This window comes from Macaca thibetana, chromosome 11 (assembly GCF_024542745.1).
Source record: "Macaca thibetana thibetana isolate TM-01 chromosome 11, ASM2454274v1, whole genome shotgun sequence".
Classification (NCBI taxonomy): Eukaryota; Metazoa; Chordata; class Mammalia; order Primates; family Cercopithecidae; genus Macaca; species Macaca thibetana.
Window position 1 is genome coordinate 116,069,811 of NC_065588.1, and position 25,840 is coordinate 116,095,650.

General features: G+C 41.8%; 2 protein-coding genes across 7 annotated transcripts in view; one reads left to right on the forward strand and one right to left on the reverse strand.

Moving 5' to 3' along the window:
* The window catches only part of CIT (citron rho-interacting serine/threonine kinase), a 201,700-nt gene that overhangs the window by 141,449 nt on the left and 34,411 nt on the right, over nt 1-25,840 (reverse strand). For all 6 annotated transcript variants that reach the window (XM_050747837.1, XM_050747836.1, XM_050747835.1 and 3 more), the window contains 4 exons: nt 16,856-16,998; nt 15,575-15,668; nt 8,298-8,501; nt 5,983-6,136 (listed from right to left, as the gene is read on the reverse strand). In XM_050747837.1, coding sequence (XP_050603794.1) covers nt 5,983-6,136; nt 8,298-8,501; nt 15,575-15,668; nt 16,856-16,998 — 595 coding nt within the window. The remainder of the gene's footprint in view (nt 1-5,982; nt 6,137-8,297; nt 8,502-15,574; nt 15,669-16,855; nt 16,999-25,840) is intronic.
* Nucleotides 1-25,840, forward strand: part of BICDL1 (BICD family like cargo adaptor 1) — a 718,679-nt gene that overhangs the window by 67,968 nt on the left and 624,871 nt on the right. The gene's annotated exons all lie outside the window — the stretch shown is intronic.

The following is a 25,840-nucleotide window of genomic DNA, read 5'->3' on the forward strand; positions in this document are numbered from 1 at the left end:
ACACATCCTGAGTCTTCTCAATTCATCTTAAGACTAGGAATCCCAAGATTAGAAGTGGGCCATCAATCCAACATTGTCCTTTCCCAGACTAGATCTGAGACATGCGGAGTGTTATAGGTTAGCAGGATGCTGTATGTGGGGAAGGGATCACCAGGTCACAGCCTATGGTCTGTATTTTGCTTAAAATCAAGCACATGTGGTTCAGTAAACCAGTGAGGGGAGGCCTATGAAGCATTAAACTTCCCATCATTTGGAGGTATAGCAATTTAACAGGACCACAGCTCTATTCAAGCAAAAGACCAGTTAGGCTCTTAGACTCTAAATTCAGTGAAGGTAGGGCCATACCCAAATGTGTTCATCAATGGAGCCACAGCACCTGACACTGCACTTAACATACTGTAGAAATTCAAATATCAGAATGAATCATCAATTCAAAAATTCCTGCAATTCTAGGCTGGGCATGGTGGCTCATGCCTGTAATCCCATCACTTTGGGAGGCCGAAGGAGGATGATCACTTGAGCCTACGAGTTTGAGACCAGCCTGGGCAAAGATGGCAAGACTCCATCACTTAAAAAAAAAAAAAAAAAATTCAATTCCTGCCATTCCAAATGTTCTTAAATAGACCTAGAAATTAAATTACTCCCTAGTGTGACATGGTTTATTATTTGCCATCATCACAAATATTATTACTTATAACAATGATTTATGCAAAGACGTATATGGTATTATAGAAAGAGTATGGGCTTTCGAATCACACAGACCTCCACCCAAATCCAGAATCCCTTATTTACCTGCCATATGACCTTGACCAAGTTACCACGGTATCCACATCTGTAAAATGGGTATAATAATCCTTACATTTGACAGAAGTGTTTTGAAGGAGTACAGTGTAATGTACTTGAATGACTAGTGGTTAGCACAGAATACGTACTCCCTAAATAATATTGCCGACCATACTAATGGACTAGAAAAAAAAAACCCAAGGAGCCACATGGTGCTTAATTCCACACATAAAAATCTGTAACAGCTTCAGGTGAAATTCTTACAAATTTTTGTATGTAGAATTAAGCACCATGTAGCTCCTTGGGTTTTTTTTTTCTAGTCCTTTAGTATGGTCGGCAATATTGTTTAGTGGGCGAAGGATATGAACAGACACTTCTCAAAAAAAAGGCATTTATGCAGCCAACAGACACATGAAAAAATGCTCATCATCAGTTGCCATCAGAGAAATGCAACTCAAAACCACAATGAAATATCATCTCACACCAGTTAGAATGGCAATCATTAAAAAGTCAGGAAACAACAGGTGCTGGAGAGGATGTGAAGAAATAGGAATGCTTTTACACTGTTGGTGGGACTGTAAACTAGTTCAACTATTGTGGAAAACAGTGTGGCGATTCCTCAGGGATCTAGGACTAGAAATACCATTTGACCCAGCAATCCCATTACTGGGTATATACCCAAAGGATTATAAATCAAGCCGCTGTAAAGACACATGAACACGTATGTTTATTGCGGCACTATTCACAATAGCAAAGACTTGGAACCAACCCAAATGTCCAACAATGATAGACTGGATTAAGAAAATGTGGCACATATACACCATGGAATACTATGCAGCCATAAAAAGGATGAGTTCATGTCCTTTGTAGGGACATGAATGAAGCTGGAAACCATCATTCTCAGCAAACTATCACAAGGACAAAAACCAAATACCGCATGTTCTCACTCATAGGTGGGAATTGAACAATGAGAACACTTGGACACAGGAAGGGGAACATCATATACCAGGGCCTGTCATGGGGTGGGGGGAGGGATAGCATTAGGAGACATACCTAATGTAAATGACGAGTTAATGGGTGCAGCACACCAACATGGTACATGTATACATATGTAACAAACCCGCACATTGTGCACATGTACCCTAGAACTTAAAGTATAATAAAAAATATATATATATTTTAAAAAAAAGAATTTCACCTGAAGCTAAGTAGGCACAGAATCCCTCTCCCCTAAACCAAAGACTGCCTTCCCTCAGGATTACTGAGCAACCATATTATACACTTGAGGTTTCATTTGCACCATTCAGGGCCAGTTAGCAAATAAGCAGCAACAATCAAAACGACACCTATTTGGAAGAAGACTATCTCAGTGTTTCATCAGCATGGGACCACCACTGAGTCACTGCCAGATGGAAACAAAATGTATTTTCTGCTAACAAATGCTGAGGACCTGAAAAATCAGGATCATTTCTGTCTTTCTGAGAATAGCAAAAGAAAGACAACTCAAGAGAAAAAGCCCATGTCAGACGCAACAGACCATCCGAGTTCTCTAGCACGTTAGCCATAAATGTCCTAGGAAATAATCTGTGATCACCACTTGCATTATGTGTTTCTCACTGTTGAGATATGGCAGTCTCGGATAAAAGGTACAAGTGTGCTGGTTCCCTTGACGTCGCGATGCCTTGGGGGAAGATATTTTAAAAGACGTTGATAGAAGACAGCAAAACTTTCCCATGGATGGGAGCAGGTACACGATGCCAGGCAAGGTAGGCATAATCCCAAAGGGAAGAAAGAGGAGTTCTGATTGGCTTCAGCTTTCCTGAAGCCCAGAAAGATCAGGCTGGTTACAGCCAGAATCCAGCCCAGCATCTGAAACATCGCCGGAACGGCACAGCCAGGGCAGCTGGTACGCTTAGGAAACCCCCCACTGAAACTTGGAAAGCAGCCTTGAAATAATGATAATAATAAATAAGCAGCTGAAAAACCAATCTTGTGGGAGGCTGGAAATGAAACAGAATAATGAGAGCCTGGTGACCCATGAGCGTGGCAGTCACTCATCACAGTGTTCGACTTGCTGGAAGAATAAGTATCCTGGAACTGGGTCAGATGCCTGGTTCATGGGGTGCTGCCTGCAGCAACCCCAAGGGGCAGGACCCAGGAGGGTACAGAAGCTACACCTGACCTCAGTGTCAATACAAAGGCACATCCTAGTTTCTCTCGGTAGCCACTCCCAGTTCTGTCATTCATAAATTTGCCAAGACCTTTCTTAAATTATATTTATATGTCCTGCCGAGACCACCTCTTGAGATAATGAGTTTTAGAAGATTATTACCTGCTGTGTTAAGCAGTACTTCCTTTCATTGGTTACAACAAGAAAAAGAAGAATTGGGGGTGAAACCGCACAAAGGCTAATGTTGCTTTTAACAAGGGACAATCTCTTATTGCAAAAGGCGGAAATATTCAACAGCCTGGAACTACCAGGCATTTAAGCAGCAACCATGAACTTGGGAAACTTAATGATTCAAAGTATTTTGGTTGATGAAAATCACTCAACATGTGTTTATGAAAAACCATACTAGATAAAAGCATAATTTATGTTATAGTTACCTAGTTAGAAAATAGCTTACAGAGCATGGAGTCAAGCAATGTTTTCAATCACAAATCTCTGAGTTGATTGCAAATAATGCAGGGATCAGAGGTTGGTGAAAAACAGGAAAATTTGCTAGGAGACAGTGAAGTTAATACCATGCCTCTCTGCATAGTCGGAAACTCCATAAAACCACCAGGAAAACGCACTACCAATCCTCAGTGGGCACGAAGATCCCACCTGCTGACTGAGCTACACTAAGTATCTAAACTAGGAGTAGTCCCATCAAATATAAATACCCTAACTGCAATATGGTACCATGGATTGATTCCTGGAACAGAAACGGGACATGAGTGGGAGAACTGGTAAAATCCAAAAAAAGTCTCAAGTGTAGTTAGCAGTAATGTACCAATATTAGTTTTGACAAATAGTTTTTCAAACACTTAGTTTGACAGTGACACTGTTATGTAAGAGTTAACATTGGGGTCTGGGCACGGTGGCTCACGCCTGTAATCCCAGCACTTTGGAAGGCCAATGCGGGTGGATCACCTGAGGTCAGGAGTTCAAGGCCAGCCTGACCAACACGGAGAAACCCTGTCTCTACTAAAAATAGAAAATTAGCCAGGCATGGCCGGGCGCGGTGGCTCAAGCCTGTAATCCCAGCACTTTGGGAGGCCGAGACGGGCGGATCACAAGGTCAGGAGATCGAGACCATCCTGGCTAACACGGTGAAACTCCGTCTCTACAAAAATACAAAAAACTAGCCAGACGAGATGGCGGCGCCTGTAGTCCCAGCTACTTGGGAGGCTGAGGCAGGAGAATCACTTGAACCCGGGAGGCAGAGGTTGCAGTGAGCTGAGATCGCACCTCTGCAGTCCAGCCTGGGCAGCAAGAGCAAAACTCCGTCTCAAAAAAAAAATTTTTGTAAAGAAAATACATTTTGTGAGTCTTCAGAGTCACTACACTGGGAGCTGGGAGTCAAATACATTATGCCTAATTTATAAGTTAAACTTTATATAACACAGATATGTATGCACAGCCTCCGAGTAGCTGGGACCACAGGCATGCGCCACCATGCCCAGCTACTTTTTGTATTTTCAGTAGAGACAGGGTTTCACCATGTTGGCCAGGCTGGTCTCAAGCTCCTGGCCTCAGATGATCCGCCTACCTCGGCCTCCCAAAGTGCTGGGATTACAGGCGTAAGTGACCGCGCCCGGCCCCCAGTGTTATACATAACAGTGTCACTGGGTTTCAGTCCTATCATCAGTTTCACACACCCACTGGGAGTCTGGGAACATATGCAACACAGATAGGAGGGTGGGGAACTACTATAACTTTACTCAGGTAATCACCATTCACTGACTTACTTAGGTGGAGATATATTCTTAGGCATGATCAGCAAGTTCATGAATAAAAAAAATTAAGTGCTTATTCAAGAAGATTACAGAGATAAAAAGGCAAGACAAGAAAAGATTAAGTACTTGAATAGCATCTAAAAGAAAGTCTATCAGATCTTTCCAAAAGCATAAAAGGAAGAATGCCCTGAAAATATATTACTGATTAAAAGGTCTGAACCTTGGAGATTTGGGGGGAGATGTCTATTTATTTAGAAAAATAAAGCAATGTGGCCACCCGAATAATAAAAACATTTGCCAAGAAAGATTTATGGAAATGCAACCTACTTAAATATTTCAGCAGGTTAGAGAAATCATCAAAATGGCTTACAACTGGACAATACTGAATTTTTACCATACTATGTCCTAGCTGAAGGTGCAAGCAATTATAACACATCTCCAATCAGAAGCCTGGTTTTGACACCTAGAAGCAGATTCCATTCCCAACCTCCCTCCATCACCAAAAACAAAACACATACTCAAACTGCTTTCCTACTGGCTCTAATCCATGTTGATCATCGGGTCCAGTTATTAGAAGACATTCAATCAACAACACATCCAAGAATTAAAAAGATTTTTAAAAGATCACCAACTGGTAAAAGAAAAAAAGAGCATTGTGTGGTTTCTGTTGATAATAAACCCAGTCTTTGTTTTTAATGAATTCATTCAGTGTGCACTAACTGATTATAAAAAGTGATGTATGAATGAATCTACTGTGCATATACATTATAGGTTTTACATGCTTGTGAGCAAAGACAAATATTATTGAGGGAAACAAATGAATAAATACAGGGAGGTGTTTATGGTTTTCGTTTAAACTCAGCCATTAGCAGAACAACCTGGGCATGTTGCCTAATCTGAGTCTTTTTCCTGATATGTGAATGAAATATCTAGATCCACTTTTCTGGAAGAAATTGTGTCAAACCAAGTGATAACCTTCAAACTCCATTAATCTGTGCCTCTAACTTACTGAGGGATAATATTCTAAAGGCCACATAAACACAGAGTTTGATAAATGACCCAGTTCTACATAAACAATTTTAAAGCAGAATTATTACTCAAAGACGGCTATATCATTAGCCTTTACTACTCGTGTAGATAACTACAGCCTTTATTTATATAATTTACCGAAGCTTCTTTGGGCCAGAATAATCTCAGATCTCTCTTGAGTGTTTCATAATCCCAACATCCCAAATTAAGGAAAATAGCCCTACTTACAGTTACGAATGTTATTCCAGTCGATTTTAGAGAAGAAAGGATGGCAGCAGAGACCTTCAAACTTCAGTCTCTCTTTCTGGCCACACAACAAACTTTGAATCAGATCAAGAAAGTCACTGCTCACTTTGGGGTCATCTGGAAACTTCAAAAACCGCTGTTCCAAAAAAACAAAAGAATTTCCTTAGCAGGGATTCCATTTCTCATGCCTCAAAGTGAAGAAAGTATTTCTCATATATGCAAGTTTCTTTTTTTGTTGTTGTTTTTTAGAGAAGGAAGTTTCGTGCCCTCTTCCCTCTGGACCAAAGGCATGTTCCCAAAATAAGTGGCCTGTTCACATCAATAGGCTTAGTTCCTTTGTAGGGGTTCAGCATCCTCCATGGCTTGACCCCGGCTCCCCTTCCCATCTCATCTCGCCACGCTCCCCATCTCTCTCTTTGCTGTCCAACAATGATGAGCTATTTAAAGCTCCCTGAACAAATCACGCTGTTCTCGCTGCTTTCCTTGGCTACCTTTTCTATCCTATAACTCCTTTCTGCATGTTCCCTCTGCACTCTACTTTTGCACCTACATTGTGCTGTGATTTCAGTGTGATGAAAAATAAAGAAGGCAGAGAGGGCCTGCTTCTTCTGCTCATCCCTGTAAACCTGGTACCTAACAGTGCATGGTATGATAATGCACTCGTTATTGAATGATTGAATGAGTGAGTGAGCTAAAGGGAAGGAAATAAATTAGCTCCAAGAGTCATCTAAGGGGAAATTTTCACTCAAGAGGAGGCACAAGAATAACTAATAATGTATTTACATAAAAATATGTATTAAGCGTTCCCAAAAGATGAAAACTGGGTGAGATACAAAAACCTAGGAAATACGTTCCTTTTCCTTTTAGTTGAAACTAAAAAATACACATTTATCAGAGCCTTAAGAAATGAGCTTCATGAGCTGGGCACAGTGGCTCATGCCTGTAATCCCAATACTTTGGGAGGCCAACGCAGGCGGATCACCTGAGGTCAAGAGTTCAAGACCAGCCTAGCCAACATGGTGAAACCCCATCTCTACTAAAAATACAAAAATTAGCCAGGCATGGTGGTGGGCACCTGTGATCCCAGCTACTCAGGAGTCTGAGGCAGGAGAATCGCTTGAACCCAGGAGGCAGGAATTGCAGTGAGCTGATATTGTGCCACTGTACTCCAGCCTGGGTAACAGAGCGAGACTCCATCTCAAAAAAATAAATAAATAAATAGGCTTAATGTAGTAGAAAGTACAGTTATTAGAAAATAGTTTTACTATATATATATATATACACACACACATACACAGAGTAAAACACATATCTATATATAATTGTATTTCTAATTCATTTCCTCAATTTTAATACCATATTCAATAGTTAGTACTAAGAAGGAGTATATCGAAAAATCAAGAGCATGGACTTCAGAGCCAGACTGCCTATGTTATTTTGGGCAAGTTACTTTACCTTCAGTGCTTTGGTTTCCTCATCTATAAATGAAAATAATAATACTTACCTCACAGGGTTGCTTGAAGATTAACTAACTAACTAAAACTGTATCTCCTCAATTCTAAGACTCACAGTTATTCACAGTTAACAGCACTGAAATCAAGATGTATTTTATAATCAATAAAAGTATCATAGACTCACTGGCAGCAGTTTTTCTTTCTTAGCAGTACATAAAATAATGGTGTAGTCTTATCATTACTGGCAGCTGAGATTCCGTGAAATACAATTAATAAAATGCTTAGAATAGCCTTTGGCACAGAGTTAAGTGCTATATAAGTATTTGCTATTATTATTTTCTAGCACTGCTGAAACCCTCATTCACACAATTTTTAAATAACATCTAACATTCTATAAACATTAATTCACACGATACCTATAAAATATTCACACACACAATTTTTAAACAACATTCTATAAACATTCACTCACACAATTTTTTTTTTTTTTTTTTTTGTGGAGTCTCACTCTGTTGCCCAGGCTGGAGTGCAGTGGTGCAATCCTGGCTCACTACAAGCTCTGCCTCCCGGGTTCACACCATTCTCCTGCCTCAGCCTCCCGAGTAGCTGGGACTACAGGCACCCGCCACCATGCCCGGCTAATTTTTTGTATTTTTTTTTAGTAGAGACAGGGTTTCACCATGTTAGCCATGATGGTCTCCATCTCCTGACATTGTGATCCACCCACCTCGGCCTCCCAAAGTGCTGGGATTACAGGTGTGAGCCACCGCGCCCAGCCTCATTCGCACAATTTTTAAATAACGTCTCTCAATATGACCTCGAAATCTTCTAAGGACTCTTTACCTGGAAATTCATGATGTTATTGAAGGTTCTGGCAGAGGTTCCCTCTGCGAAGGGGGATCTCCCATAAATCATCTCATAGGCAATCACGCCCACTGACCACCAGTCACAGTCCAGGCCGTAGGTGCCTTTTCCGTCCGCATTCATCACAGTCAGCACTTCAGGAGCCATGTAATCCGGGGTCCCAATTGGGAGTCTGGCATTCACCTAGAATCCCATCAATAAAACGAATACAGCAAACTTTCAATTATCCTCAAGTAGACTGCCAACAGCCACATTTCAGACACAAGCTGATTTGCCACTGATTACTATTCTCCCAGGCACTGAAACCTGCTGTCAAGTGGCACACTGTCAGGAAATGCAAATGCTTTACTAATTTAAAAAAAAAAAAAAAAAGCACAAAGCATATAATGCAATCCAAGGGCAAAAGGGCAAGAGTTGTGGATGATACACATACACCCTTTGGTGATACGAATGAGAGTTGGATATATACCGGGAATGGAAGATGTCTTTTCTAATACAAGTTTTTGATATAATAGAACTTCTCTTATGATAACAGCAAAATGATAATAAACTCTAAAAATGAATCTAAAAGATCAACCTAACCGTTACTAGAAAACTGGTGGTTGGCCAGGTGCAGTGGCCCATGCCTGTAATCCCAGCACTTTGGGAGGCCAAGGTGGGTGGATCATTTGAGGCCAGGAGGTCGAGACCAACATGGCCAACATGGTGAAGCTCCATCTCTACTAAAAATACAAAAATTAGCCAGGCGTGGTGGTGCAAACCTGTGGTTCCCAGCTACTCGGGAGGCTAAGGCACAAGAATCGCTTGAACCCAGGAGGCGGAGGTTGCAGTGAGCCAAGATTGAGCCATTGCACTCCAGCCTGGGTGACAACGAGACTGTTAAAGAAAAGAAAACAAAACAAAACTGGTGGCTAACTGGCAATATAATATTACAAATCTCAAGTTCAAAAATTTGGAAAACTGCCTTTGGAATTAATGTTCCTACTTCAACCCACCCACAGGGCAAGACATGATAATTAACTTCCACCCAGGGCCCAAGGTTAATGAGTTCCTTTTCCTCATCCCTAACGCTTGTTCCTATGATTCCCTCCCCCACTGTTCAGAACCCAGGGGCTTATAATTCAATGACACCCAAGCACTTGACCTTGGCAAAGAAAGGTTAGGACAATACAGGATGGCATTTTATAAAGCTAAATGTAATCCATTTAAAGGACCGACCTTTTTTTCTGAGACTTTGTCCTTCTGACTTTTTTAGTGTTTAAATGTCCTTTGTTTCTTGATATGCTGTTGATGAAAGTAGTAGATTTTCTTCCCCTCATACCCACCCCTGTCTACACAGCTTAGTAAGCTGGCAACCCCTTTGGTCTTCAAAATTATTTTGACGTTTTACTGAGCCATGAAATTTGAAGTCTAGAGATTCTTTCTCTAACTTTTCTCCCCATCAAAACAGAGAGGACCTGATTTTAGTTATATAGTGTGTTGACCAGCTGTCCTATAACTCTATATCATAATGGGCTTCTCTCAGGTCAGCAGTATATATGGTGCAAAAGAACTTTTTCCTCATTAAACGATAGTAAGTGCCCCTGAGTGAGCCAAGAGATTTTGTGGGTAAGGCCACATACCTCGAAGTCTGGGCTTTACACCAAGAAAGTAAATTTGCTTGCTTTAACCGGGTGTGGAGAGGAAAGTGAATGTTTAATGAGGACATGATGAGGTCTCCTCTCCCCAGGGCTGACTCTGGATGAAGCTCTTCCAGCCTGTAACTTGAATCTCGTCCATTCCTCAACCATGAGACTTTCTCATTATATGAAACAGACCTATTCTTCCCTCTCCTCTCTTTTCACCCCTTCCCTTGGGCCCACATTCTGATATAGGTTTTTCCAAGCCCTAAACTCAGACAGCAGTGTGATACGACCATTCCTGACGTGGATTGTCCACTGCTTTGGGCAATAAAACTTCCACTATAAATGCCCCTTCAAGAAAGCCAGATGGTCACACCATCCAAGAAACCTACAAGCAGTTTTGGCTTGATGAACAGAAGGGGAGACAAAGGGGAAAATATTTGGTCTAAGACAAAACCACAGGGTGACTTAAGCTTGAAGAACTGAAAATAGGTTAAGTCAAGGAGAAGCCTTAATATGTTGGGAAATCTGGGCTGATATTGTTTTTTTAATATGTATGTAAATGCTAAAGAGCTCAGCACAGGATTAGGATTAAACTAAAGGATTTTGGTTAAAATGCACTGACAATAAGCAATAGTTTTGGGGGTTTGTTTTTTTTTTTTTTTTTTAAATGGAGTCTCTCTCTGTCGCCAGGCTGGAGTGCAATGGCGTGATCTCAGCTCACTGCAACCTCCGCCTCCCAGGTTCAAGCAATCCTCTTGCCTCAGCCTCTCAAGTAGCTGGGACTACAGGTGCGTGCCACCACACCAAGATAATTTTTGTATTTTTAGTAGAGATGGGGTTTCACCATGTTTGACCAGGATGGTCTCGATCTCTTGACCTCGTGATCCAGCCATCTCGGCCTCCCAAAGTGCTGGGATTACAGGTGTGAGCCATGGAGCCTGGCCGCAATAGATACTTTTTAAATAACAAAACAAGAGAAGGAAAACTATAACATCTTGATTTGACTAGGTAATGAAAATGCTACTATATTGTTGATTAAATACTTATCCTTTATGTCTAATGACCTTGCAGGACCTAACTACACAATTGTCCAATACATACCATTTGCATTTATTGGATTTTGTTTTATTGCCACAGGCTGTTCAGGAATATTCAGTTCTCCTTATTTGCAGCTCACAGGGCACAGTCACTTGTTCACAACCAAAGAATTGCAAAAACAGAATTGACTGGGGCATGTTTCTCAGGATGACCCAGCCAAACAGTATGAATTGCCAATGCCTCATTTTCAAACTAATGATGAGACTTATCAAAGAAAGATAATTCCCCAACGAATTTTTGCCCCCTAACAGATACATGATTATACATATTTATGCACAATCATTTTCTAATTTTCTACATTTTATTAATTTGTACTAGAAAGCTATGAAGGGAAAAATACCCACTGGCTTACTCTTTAAGTGCATAATAGTGATTAGCAAAGGCATTACTCTTTGTTAATTAACAAATCTCTAAGTGTGTAATAGTAATTAACAAAGGCTTGTAATGACAGTTAATGACTGCTAAGTTCCCATTAGTCACTGACCCCCAAGCACATTAAACCTGTTCAACATGTAATCTCACATGTCCTGATTATGATTTTGCAATATGCTTTCACTCTCCTCTGGTAGCAATTCAGCCAGTTAATTTGAGTGAGATGTTAAAAGTGAACCTATAGTAGGGGCCCAGCCTGCCTGCAGGAGGACACTATCTGATAGGGCCCAGGTACTACTTAACTTAGTTAATTTTTTTTTAGACAGAGTGTTGCTCTGTCACCCAGGCTGAAGTGCAAGTGCAATCTCAGCATACTGCAACCTCCACCTCCCGGATTCAAGCAATTGTCCTGACTCAGCCTGTTGAATAGCTGGGACTACAGGCACGCACACCCAGCTAATTTTTGTATTTTTTTTTAGTAGAGACAGGGTTTCACCACATTGGCCAGGCTGGTCTTAAACTCTTGACCTCAGGTGACCCGCTCATCTCAGCCTCCCAAAGCGCTGGGATTACAGGCATGAGCCACCGTGCCTGGCCAACTTAGTTAATTTTTACTGTATTGACAGGGAAGAAAATAAACAAGTTCAGAAGACTATATGAGAATGACTAGGGAACAGAAGAGTCTGCCGTATTTTGGGAGAAAGGGGGAGAAGGAAAAGAAAGGAAGGAAGGAAGGAAAGCGGGGGAGAACTGAAAGAGGGAGAGAGGGAGGGAGAAAGAAAAGTGAACTCAGCAGATTCTTTTACTAACAAAAAGCAGATGAGGATGAAAGAAAATCAGTGTCTTCCTCCTCCTAACTCCTTTCCATAAAATGCTTCATTCAACATGGTGAAACCCCATCTCTACTAAAAATACAAAAATTAGCCGGGCATGGTGGCAGGCACCTGTAATCCCAGCTACCTGGGGAGCTGAGGCAGGAGCATCGCTTGAACCCAGGAGGCGGAGGTTGCAGTGAGCCAAGATCGCCCACTGCACTCCAGCCTGGGGGACAGAGCAAGACTCTGTCTCGAAAAAGAAAAAAAAAAAAAAAGAAAGAAATGCTTAAACATAAAACTATTTAAACCTAGCTTTACCCAACACGCTGCCTAGGGCATAAGTGTATACCTGCAGAAGCAGGGGGAAAAGGAGTTCTCACTACGTTGTTCCTCTTACGGAAAATAAAGCTTTTGACTCCCACATAAATCTAAAAAGGGCTATCTCTTCTGGGGTTGCAACTGCTAAATGGGGTTATCACTTACCATGCTATATAATGTGGTTTATCTACAATCTCCTTACGACCATTTTCATGATAGCCAAATGAGATGATTGGAACTCAGCTGTTCACCATTCTTTGAGATTCTAATAAAGAGAAGTGGGTGACCTAAGTCACACAGCAGGTCCTACAGTCACTAGGCCCTGTGTTTACTAACAGAAAATACTCCAAAGCAACGTTCTGAATGAGAAGCTTGAAATAAGACAATGGATAATGGAAAACTGAACAGATCTAAGATTCACAGGTATCCAAAATACAAAGATAATATGTGGGGGTAATAGGCAAGGGACTGATTGATTTGGGGTAAGTAATATATGATAGTTTCAGTAAATGTGGATTATATTTTATACGGTATACTATGAGTACAGGTAACATTTAGAACCTACTTTAGGCCTACAGACATTTCATTCAAAGGAAATATGTTTAATCCAATACCACTATTAAAAATATCCCCCCAAAAATCATAATTTTATATCCACACTTGACTTGATCTAGTGTGCAGATTATTGCTCTTCTATAACAAAAGGGACTTTGTACTTAATGCAAAAAATTCCTTTTTATCTGCTTGTCACGTTCCAACCCTAAAAGCACAAGGGAAAAAAGAGAGGCAATATTCTCAAGTGTGTGGTATTGAGTGTCATATCTCCTTGACCAAAATAATCAGAGATTGAGCCTTTGTTGCAAATAAACCCGGGAGGCTCCTCACCTGGAGTGAAGGTTGTTACAATTATAAATGAAAAGGGCGGTTTGAAGCACTGAAAAATAGAAACTGGGAACCCTGTCTCTCCATCAAAAGCTCTGAAGAGAATGACCTCAGATACAGAGATAGGGTCTTATTCTTAATTCCTCTTTATTTACCAAGCAGTAACTTTGGATCTTGATTAGTTTTCTGAGCAGGTTTTCTTACTGCAAACGCATATTCCTGTCTAATTAATTAGCTTTCTGATGCTTCTCAACCTACTGCAGGCATGATCAACTAAGGGTTCTCAAATCCCACTTCCCCCAGTCATCCCATCCCAGGCACATCTGGCAATGTCTAGAGACATTTTTGGTTATCTCAACTGGAGGGGAGGGTGCTAATGGCATCTAGGAGGAAGGGGTCAGGGATGCAGCTAAATATCTTATACAGGGCAGGCCCCACAACAAAAAATTATTCAGATCAAAATGTCAGTAGTGCTGAGGTTACATTGTCAATGTACCTATGCTTCAATTTATTTCTAAATTCATGATTTTTTTAAATTTCACGAATGCAGCATATAAATTTGTTTTAAGACAGGGTCTTGGTTCTGTCACCCACGCTGGAATGCAGTGGTGCAAACGTGGCTCGTTGCAGCCTCAACCTCGTGGGCTCCAGCGATCCTCCTGTCTTGGCCTCCCATGTGGCTGGGGCCACAAGCATGTACCACCACATCTGGCTAATTTTTTTATTTTTTGTAGAGACTAGGTCTCATTTCGTTGCCCAGGCTGGTCTCAAACTCAAGTAATCCTCCCGCCTCGACCTCCCAACGTGCTGGGATTACAGGTGTGAGGCACTCTACCGGCCCATATAAATTTTTTAATCCTAAGTGATAAAACTTTGCATTATTTTAACTTTTTTTCTGTGCTTTATTCCACTAAGATTAATACCTAAGTTTTCATGCCTGTTTCTAAATTGTACATAATTTTTAAAACATAAAATGCTTTGTAGTTATAGCAATATGATCTAATTTTTAATGTAATGATCAAGTGAACAGATTACAAGAAAATAACCTGAAATAAAGAATAGTGCTGAGGTTGAGAAACTCTGACACTGGACAACATGGGGAACTTATTTTTCCAAGGGCCTGAACACCAAGAAAATTCTCTCAAGTAGGTCTCAGGTCTGCAGAACACACAGGCCACATGCTAGAGAGCAAAAAGTTCACGCAACTCCAAGCCTTTTCTTAACATCAGCCTAACAATACCCACCTTTCTGAAAGCAGTTTAAGAAAAAAAGAAAATTTTACATATTGTCCTTTATATAAAGGATTTAACTCTCAGACTTGAGGGGCGTTTTGAAGAGCAGCTTCTCTAACCTCTTAAATTGTGCATTTTAACTAGCATCAGTTTTTTGTAGAGAAAGTATAAAAGATCAAGTTCCCAAGGATTTGTCTAGGTCACCAAGTGGTTCAGTTGTAAAATCAGTCTTAAAACCTAAGTCGATTTTCTCTTAGACATATCCTTTTTTGCAGAGTTGACTTCAAAATTCATATTTTAGTACATACCAACTTTATTAGACGATTTTTAAACTCTAATCTTTTTTTACTTTGTCATCTTTTTCCTAAAGTATTCTCGCTCTTGATCTCAGTAGCTACCCTCCTGCCGTCCTACTTAGCATGTGGAATAGAGTGCAATTTCTACCAAAGATCCAAGACTTAAAAATGACATTTTGAGCACTTGGTTCTTAACACTTAAGGATATTTGGTTCAAATGCTCCAGTGATTAATTTCAATTTTGCTGCATAGGAAATACAGGATTTGACATACAGGAGTTTCTGTTTCATCGAAATATTTTAAAGTAAAAAAGATAACATAACAGAAGACAGTCTGTAACAGGCAAGGAAAATGAAGGGAGAAACAAAATAAGCTTTTTCCTTTATTTCTAACCAAACTATAAGAATGCTCCTAAAAATGTCCTGTAGGGTATTAACAGGCACTATAAATGAAAAGGTGCCACCGTCTGGGAAATAGTTCTGTGTCCCCTCCTGACCCCCATACACTGCCAAAGGTGAACGTTGTTCACCATTTTATCCCAACACTTCCCAAACTTAGGAGGACCAAGAATACTTTTTAGTATTAACTCTATTAAGCTATCTTATTCCATTTTGTTACCATCTTGTTTGAATTCATTTTTGCTGCAGATCCAAAATCCACCAGCTTGATGTGTCCTGTGCGGTCAATGAGAATGTTCTCGGGCTTGATGTCTCTGTAAGAAAATCAGGACCATGAATTGCCTCTTCCATCCCAATCAGCAAGCAACTGCTAACCTAGAATTTCGATTGAGCCAAAAATCTTTGTTTATGTATTCTGCTATATAGACCTCCTCTATTGATGGATATAAACGCTTAGCATACATTTTGCAAAACAAAGTTAACCAAAAGGCAAGGAGAGAGAGAGGGAGGGAGGGAGGGAGGGGGAGAGGAAGAATAGGAGGGAAAGAAAAGAGAAATGAAACACATATTATTCAATGGATTATTTCTCCTAGAGACACACATTTTACATTAGGAAAACTAAGGCCAAAAGGAGCTATGAAATTTTCCCAAGGTTATGTAGCTAGCCAATGGAAAAGCTGAGACTCTATCTCAGATTTTGTGATTCCTGGCCTAACAATCGTTGTATTCCCACAACATTCTCAGATGTACACAAAACAACAGATGAGTGAAGACATGAAGAACTACTTATCAACTGAAGATTCTGTAAACCAGGCGCGGTGGCTCATGCCTCTAATCCCAGCACTTTGGGAGGCCGAGGTGGGTGGATCACGAGGTCAGGTGATTGAGACCCTCCTGACCAACATAGTGAAACGCTGTCTCTACTAAAAATACAAAAATTAGCTGGGTGTGGCGGCGCGTGCCTGTAATCCCAGCTACTTGGGAAGCTGACACAGAAGAATCACTTGAACCCAGGAGGCAGAGGTTGCAGTGAGCCGAGATGGCACCATTGCACTCCAGCCTGGCAAGAGAGTTAGACTCCATCTCAAAAAAAAAAAAAAAATCTTTGTAAATTCTAACGTGCAGTTACAGAAGTACAGCTCCATGGTCTTACACTACTGTGTGGTATGACATTTCCTTCTGCAAACCAAATTCAGTTCTTCTATCATATAATCCAAATAACCCATGCAAGAGTTCCCAGTCTTATTTAGCTACATTACCAGATCTTACTAGCAAACCTGAGCACATTACAATTCTAGATCTATTGCACTGCTGGATGGGCAAGCTGAAATGTCCTCCCTTTTGGAAAGTCTGCTTTCAGCCAGTTATTGGTAGACTGGCTAAAAATTGGATGGAGCGTTATCTTGATCCTGAAATCATTCATCCACTCATTTCCATGCAGGAACTCTTATGCAACACAGAAAAATCCTCAGCATAAAAATGCTACCAGAGTCTCACTTACCGATGCACATATCCCATCTGATGAACACTGTGAACAGCCAAAATCAGTTCAGCTAGGTAAAACTGAATCAGGTTTTCATCTAACTGGTCCTCATATCTATTCAAAAGTGACAGCAAGTCCCCTCCAGGCTGATATTCCATGACCTGTATAGAATGCCAAAGTTATTAATTATTCACACACCCAAAAATAGGGAATGCCTCAATTAGATCCTCAAATATCACCTGACATGTTACAATAACAAGGTCTCCACAAAACAAAGAAGATGTGTAAGGCACACTGTAAGTCACATAGGATGAAGTCCCTGCCCTAAGAAAATTACATCTGTTACTCAGGGGAATCAATATAATGAAAGACTAGTCCCAGACACCATGCACAGTGTTTGCAAGGCAAGCTTGAAAAGTTGAATTAAATCCACCCACTTCCCCACCCACAAGTTGACACCCCAGACATTCCCTAGGATTAGGTACAGTGTAGACGGATATTCCTAGAGGGCAACCACTCTCTTATATCCTTTCTGTATTCCCCTCAGCACCCAGCAGAATTCAGAAGGCTTGCAATAAATGTGATACAATCTTTTCCTTTTATAGTCAGTGTGGAAGGCAACTGACAGCCTCTATTCAAAATTTAAATGTGAAAATATCCCCTTTGACCTAGTAATTCCACTTCTAACAATTTACTTTACAGGTACTTACAATAGTTTGCAGATAAATAGAAAGATAAATAGATTCTTTGCAGTATTGTTTGTAACAGGAGAAAAAGCCATGGAAATCATTCAGCTATCCATCAAAGACAGGCTAAAATATGACATATGTAAACAATGGGATAAGACGAAGATATTAAAAACAAATGGATTCCATTTATTCATACTGCCATGGAAAATTGTCCATGACAATATAAAGTGAAATCCTGTAAAGAATAAAGTACAACCCCTTTTTTGTAATAAATAAGGAATTATTACATGTGTTTGTACATACACAGGAAAAAAATCTTGAAGAAGAATATTAAGCCTCAAGTAAAATGTTTGATTAGCAAAAAGAAACTCCTCTACCCCAAGGAACTGAAATCCTTTCTCCTTTTGATGATAAACAGTTGTGATATTCCTGAGTCCCCAGGTGGCTATAAGGCCAGTTAGCCTGGGTGGCTTCAGCCTCCTGCTGGTGACTTCACCTCTCTGCCTTTCAGTTTCATCCTCTCCAAAACAGGGATAAGACTAATCCCCTTGCAGCACTGTGTGAGGATTAAGTAAGACAAGGTCCTCTGAGGGCCTGGCACAGTGCCTGGCACCAACATGAAGTCTTCACCTACCATTCAATTCCCATCCTTCCCCACTACTTTACTGCATGATCCTTTCTGCTCTGTCCAGCAAAAAGAACCCGTTGAGACAATCGCCGTAGCCATGTTAACCCTTATTGAGTTCTCCTGTCCTTCGCCCTGATTTCCCATTTTATTAGCCATGCTATAAATGTCTTGGAAGTTGTCTCATATGCTTTCTGGGAAAAGGCAAGATCTGAATATACTTCTTAAAAAAACACTAAATCTCACAAACTACTGCATTCCAAAAGCCAACTCGGGGATGTGAATTCTCACCATCATCCTCCAAACTCCTGCTTGCTTTTAGTCCAGAATTAGAAGAAAGCTCTAGACAAGTCAGAAGTAGAGCATCTGCACAGAGCCCCAGAGGCCTCAGGCTGGTCCAGTAAAATCTCCAGCAAGTGTGCCCAGCACCAAGGCAACCCCAAACCAGAGACCCCTGGAGAAGCCAGTGACTAGCGCATCCTCCCCAAGAGCTCCTTATAACCTGGGAGTCTACTCCATTCACATGGTTTCTGACAACAGCAGACATTAAGCCAGACACCGGACAATTGCATTTGAAGAGTAAGGTTCCATTTGCACAACAATTGCTGAAAAAATTTTGATTTATGGACTGGGCACAGTGGCTCATGCCTGTAATCCCAGCACTTTGGGAGGCCGAGGCAGGCAGATTACGACGTCAAGAGATCAAGACCACCCTGGCCAACATGGTGAAACCTCATCTTTACTAAAAATACAAAAATTAGCTGGGCATGGTGGTGCATGCCTGTAGTCCCAGCTACTCGGGAGGCTGAGGCAGGAGAGTCGCTTGAACCCGGGAGGCGGAGGTTGCAGTGAGCTGAGATCACACCACTACACTCCAGACTGGCGACAGAGCGAGACTCCGTCTCAAAAAAAAAAAATATATATATATATATATATGATTTATGAACAAGAGGAACACTTAGAAGGGGCAGCACCTCACATACACACTTTCTTTCCCCCAAGTTCCTAGCAGACATTAGTTACTCACCCCAGTCCTCGAGGAGCCCACGGGAGCCACCTGGCTGCCTTGAGCTCACCCACTCATCCCAACCTGGTTCTCCACAGGCCCTGGGTATGTGGGTGAAAGCTAATTTATATGTCTGTTTTAAATATATATTGCCATTAAAAAGGTCTTAAATATCCAAAAAAAGAAAAAGGAAAGAAATTCACAGATAATAACAGAAGTACTTATACTTTTAGTACTGAAATGTCTTAAAATAACAACAATGCATATTTATGACGACACACCACAGTTATAAATTTCCTATGGCTATATTAAAGATGTGAAAAAAAGCAGTATGGCTTGTGAGTTTAAGGCTGAGAAAGTCATATGCATAGCAGAGCAGCCACCGGCAACTCTTAAGAACTGACAAACTGAACACAACTTAGTATTTGGCAGCTACTCCTGACATTCTATTTGCAGTGACCAGTAAAAGAGTTCAGAAAACAAGAGCCAGCTCGTAAAGAGGCAGAAAGACATGTATTCTTTGCTTCTATTCAGAAGATCCAACTTCCTGACTGAAAATCCCCTCCCAAATCAGATCAGTCTAAGAGTGGAACAACTTTCCATTTCTTCAAAACCAGGGTTGATTGAGAAAACAAGCAACAAAAATTACCACAGCTGCTACACAGCATGCATCACAACATGAGGCCAAAACAGACAAACTCAATGACAAACCTCTAAATAGACCGGGTCTTTATCAAAGATGCTAATCAAACTTGACCCACCATTCCAGGTTACCACACCAAAAATTCCAACAGTGCACCATTAGAAGAATGTAGTTCAGACATTTACTGAGTCAATGTGGCTATCCCAAGATGTTACCCATATCCCAAAACTATACTACTGGGTATAGCTGCTCATTCTAGTATGAATGGAGCCCACGGGGAAGATGGCTTGTGTGTGGCCAACCAAGGCTTATTCAATCATCATGCTGTTAGAGCTTAAAGATACAATACAGACCCAGGACTTCAGTGCTTTCAGAAAATACATTTGGATTGTTAAAATGGTACCAGGAGGTTCCAAAAGCATCATCTAAAGTAACAAACTAGGCGTCTTCAATTCTTCTTACCAGGTGACTTGCTGTGAACCAAAGACCAGGGTCAGCAGAAAATGATGAAGAAGTTAAGGACAAAGTCGCCACCCAGGTTGTGACCGAGAGTCCATTCACAGCATCTGATTTTGTCCAAAAATGTAACTCTGTCCCTGACTTTTACTATTCAGAGATGCTCAGTAAGGCACTGATCCTCAAAACCAGGATAGCCTTGGCTTCTACCCCAAGACAACTATAGGTCCTCTAGGTTAGAACTTCCCAAGCCTGATTGTCCATCAGAATCACCAGGAGAAGTGTTTCTTAAAAATAAGACAAGCCAGGCATGATGGCTCATGCCTATCCTAGCCCTTTGGGAGACTGAGGCAGTAGAATCACTTGAGGTCAGGAGTTTTGAGACCAGGCTGGGCAATAAAGCGAGACCCCACCTCTAATAAAAACAAAAAATTTAAAAGAAAATAAGATAGACTCATCTAAATCAATATTTGAGTGCCTATCATGTGCCAGCCACTATTCTAGATACTAGGAAAACAGCAGTGAATAAAACAGAAAAAATCTCCACCTCCATACAGCTGACGTTCTGGTATAATGAAAAAGAGTTCTGTTTTTTCTTTTTTTTTTTTTTTTTTTTTTTTCTTTTTTTGAGATGAAGTCTCGCTCTGTTGCCCAGGCTGGAGTGCAGTGCCATGATCTCGGCTCACTGCAACCTCTGCCTCTCGGGTTCAAGCAATTCTCCTGCCTCAGTCTCCAGAGTAGGACTACAGGCACGCTCCACCATGCCCGGCTAATTTTTGTATTTTTAGTAGAGATGGGATTTCATCATGTTGGCCAGGCTGGACTCGAACTCCTGACCTCAAGTGATCCACCCACCTCGGTCTCCCAATGTGCTGGGATTACAGGTGTGAGCCACTGTGCCCGGCAAAAATTTTAAAATGATAGGCCGGGCGCGGTGGCTCAAGCCTGTAATCCCAGCACTCTAGGAGGCCGAGGCGGGCGGATCACGAGGTCAGGAGATCGAGACCATCCTGGCTAACACGGTGAAACCCCGTCTCTACTAAAAAATACAAAAAACTAGCCGGGCGAGGTGGCGGGCGCCTGTAGTCCCAGCTACTGGGGAGGCTGAGGCAGGAGAATGGCGTGAACCCGGGAGGCGGAGCTTGCAGTGAGCTGAGATCCGGCCACTGCACTCCAGCCTGGGCGGCAGAGCGAGACTCCGTCTCAAAAAAAAATAAAATAAAATAAGATGATAATAATAAGCAGTATAGTAAGGTAAAGCGTATCTCTTTCCCATCCCAACTACTTAGGGAGCTTAAAGGATTCCAGGGAATAACCCCAGACTTCATGGATCACACTCCATGGATGGGAATCTACAGTTTTAAGGAGCTACTGGGGTGATTCAGATGCAGCCAGCCCAGCACCGTGTGACCCACTGCTGAGGAGGCTGTGGAACAAATATGGCTCCCTTCTCCAAGTGAATTAAAAGTTTCTATAGCAGCAATGCCCTTGATGAAACACGGTTTTCATATAGCCATCACCTCTGCTGCTTATATTTTTTTCAGTGACTACCTGGAGCCTTTCTGCATATCAAGACAAGATCACTGACAACAAAGAGCTGGAAAATAACCAGTCCATCAGCACTGAAGCCAATGATCTTCCCTCCTTGCAAGGACTGGAGATGTCTCCTGCACACATAATGAGCAGCTGCAGGTCACCCAAATGATGATCACCAAGGCACAGTAATCAAAGGCTGCGGGCACAGGAGGAGGAAAGAGTCCTAGAGTGAAACAGCCCAAAACAATGTGGCAACCCCGCTGATGGCAGAGAAAGCACAGCAGCTGACAGACGAGCCTAGCTTGGAGCTATAATGGACTTGCTCTTTTAAAGCAAAGACTTTCAGGCCAACAGAGACAGACCCTTCTGATGGCAGCAGCTGCAGATGCTAATTAAAGGGCAAATCTCACATGTGTTCAGTTTGGAAGTAGCGGCTGCTTCTCTGTTGGTGTTTGCATCCATACCCCAGTACTAGGAAGGCAATTTCCATCCATTGTGTTGCATTTGAAACAAAGGACAAATGTGTGTGTGCACGTGTGCACACACACATATGCAATGCACCCACGTGCATGCTTGCATATGTGGGGATGGGGTGAATATTGAACAGTTCTTTAGTACTCTATTCCAATTCACATAGGGCATTAGAGGCATGCTGTGCTAGCCACCTCTTAGAAATGTCTCCTTGAAATGCTTGCACGCTCAGCACAACTGAAAGTGCCATGAAAATGTAATGGTGCCGGCGGCATCATTATCCGCTCTGCCCAGTGTTCCTGATCTTTGGCATGAGGGAGGACAGAAGGGGTCCTCAAAGCAGCGTGGCCTCTGAGCAGAGGGGCCCCGATATTATTATTCTTTAGAATAAAAACTGTTATTTTCTTCTTGGTCAAAGTGATCAAGAGAAAAAGAGAGAAGGCCCTTTATCTTAGAAAACATGAAACCCAGCCTGATTCATCCATCTATGAAAAAAATCCTCATTGAGTACTGGATCATCCAAAGTCTTGCCAAGAAACAGACAGGACATGCAAACCAGGGAATTGAGGACATTCATTAGGGAAGGGGCTATTTACAAAGGTTCGGGTTAGGAGAAGAAAAATAAATTTGGGGTGATGAAGCACCCCAGGGCTAGCAACAGAAGGGGACCAGATACCATGCCTGGGCCTGAAAGAGCAAGTACAGGGATTTTGGATGTGTACACTATTACTGAAGGGACAAAAGGAAGAAGCTATAACCAGAAACTAACTATAGCTACAGTTATAGGACAATGGTTCTCAGAATGAGGTCCCCACACCAGCAGCAGCATTACTTGGAAACTAGCTAGAAATGCAAAGTCTTGGCCAAGTGTGGTGGTTCATGCCTGGAATGCCGGCATTTTGGGAGGCTGAAGCAGGAGGATCGCTTCAGCCCAGGAATTCAAGACCAGCCTGAGCAACACAGGGAGACCCCCATCTCTACAAAAAATGAAAAAGGTAGCCGGGCATGGTAGTGTATGCCTGTAGTCCCAGTTACTCAGGAGGGTGAGGTAGGAGGACGGCCTGAGCCCAGGAGTTTGAGGCTACAGTGAGCTATGATTGTGCCACTGCATTCCAGCTTAGATGACACAATAAGACTCTGTCTCGAAAATAGAAGAAGAAATGCAAATTTCTGGGCCCCACCCCAGACCTACTGAATCAGAAACTCTGGGGATAAGGCCAAGCAAGCTGGGACGACATAATTAAATTGTGGCTCCTAAAATGGTAAAAGTGTAAATGCACTTTTACATGCCTCAAAACACCAGAATAAAAAAAAATTTTTTTTAATTTTTAAAAAACTATTTGAAAGGCACAGAAAACTCAAAGAACCTCCCAAAGGCAACAATACACTCAGCAATTGAAGTCAATAAGAGGAATTAATATCTCATTTCACCAATAAGAAAATTGAAGCCGAAAAGGCCAGTGACTCTGGAGAGACCAAACAAGGAATGGTAATAAAACAAGAACCAATATTCTAAGTCACAGCCTCATTCTGATGGGCAGCTGGCTTCCAAACCCTGGCTTCAGAAGCAGCAGCATGTGAACAGGCCTGGTGAGTTTTGAGACATGCCTGAAAAATCAGATAATCTTAGCCGAGAGATCAAAACAGCACATGTCTCACTGTCAAAACTATCATAAGCTGCCACATTTCACTAAAGTAAACAATGAAGTTGTGTTCATTAACTCCCTCCAGATTCCCAATGACAGCATAGGCTGCTATTCATGAAAGCCTAGAAACAGCCCACTTTCAAATTGTTCCTACATAGGAAACAAACGCTGCCCATAAAATTGCACAGGTGTGGGTTGAAAGCAAGATAAGAAATATAAAGAACTCATCCCAAGCAGGGCATCCTAGTAGCAGTGGTTTCAGATCCAGAAGTATAATGCCTTGAGTAAGAATATGGAAGGTGAAACCACAGGCCTGGCTTCAAATCTCAGCTGTACCTTGTATCACCTATAAAAGCAGCTGTTTATTTTGCTTTTTTTTTTTTTTTGAGATGGAGTCTCACTCTGTCGCCCAGGCTGGAGTGCAGTGGCACCATCTTGGCTCACTACAACCTCTGCCTTCCAGGTTCAAGTAATTCTCCTGTCTCAACCTCTGGAGTAGCTCAGATTACAGGTGCCGGCCACCATGCCCGGCTAATTTCTGTATTTTTAGTAGAGACAGGGTTTCACCATGTTGGCCAGGCTGGTCTCGAACTCCTGATCTCAAGTGATCCACTCGCCTCAGCCTCCCAAAGGGCTGAAATTACATGTGTGAGCCACCGTGCCCAGACAAAAGCAGCTGTTTTAGCCTCTGTGACAGACTATTAATTGTGCCCCCCAATCCATCCTTCCCTTATTCCACAGTAATAAGAATTTTAGCTTGACAGAGGTCACACAGCCGACAATAAATTCCCAGTCTCCTTAGCAGTTAGATGCGCAGTCACATGACTACGTTCTGGCCGAGAAAATGTGAGAGGAAATGATGTGTCCAACTTCCACATCAATCTATGGAGAAAGAATTTGCTTACTCTGAATTTCTGTTCTTTTTTCCTACCAGCCAGCTGGAACAGAGACATGAAATGGCCCAACTTCAGCCGTGTAAAAGAAGACAACATCCTAAGGAATGGGGGAGTCACAACATGGAAGGAACCTGGATCCCTGAATTAACACACACAGCAGAGCTGCTCTGCCAGCCTGGGCTGTACATTAGGGTCTCTTTGATACAGCAGCTAAGCGTGTACCTTAGCTGATATATCTCTACATGCAACTAGGGAAAAACATTTGGAGTGAACATAAGGAAGTCACTGTAAGGTTACAGCACAGAAAAGGATTTCGTGGGTCAATTGCAGGCTCAGAGCAAGGGTAACTTGAAGAAAACCACAGCAGGAAAAACATTAGCACAAAGAATTTAGACAAAACAACACTGGCAGGGTTCAGTGGCTCACGCCTGTAATCTCAGCACTCTGAGAGGCCGAGGTGGGCGGATCATGAGGTCAAGAGTTTGAGAACAGCCTGATCAATATGGTGAAACCCCGTCTCTACTAAAAATACAAAAATTAGCCGGGCATGGTGGCGCACGCCTGTAATCCCAGCTACTCAGGAGGCTGAGGTAGGAGAATCACTTGAACCCAGGAGGTGGAGGTTGCACTGAGCTGAGATCGCGCCACTGTACTCTAGCCTGGGCGACACAGCGAGACTCCGTCTCAAAAAAAAAAAAAAAAAAATACTACAAGTGGTGGGATGCAAAACTACGTGCTCTTTGTGAAGATCAGCTCCTTCATGGAAGGACACTGATAAAGGCATCTGTTATGCAGAATTGAACAGATTTCTTCATGAACCAGATCAACAGAGCACTGTTTCCATGAGCCACCTGCAGAATACAGGATTAGCCTTGTTATATAGAACCAGATATTATGACGGAGTTTGTGACAATTTTCTATAGACCAGAAAACAGTAAACCAAACTCACTGGTATGTCACCACAAATGGGAAATGTTTAACCATCAAAATGCAAAAGAACTCAAGTTCAATTTCTTTGCACTGCATTCCAAATTT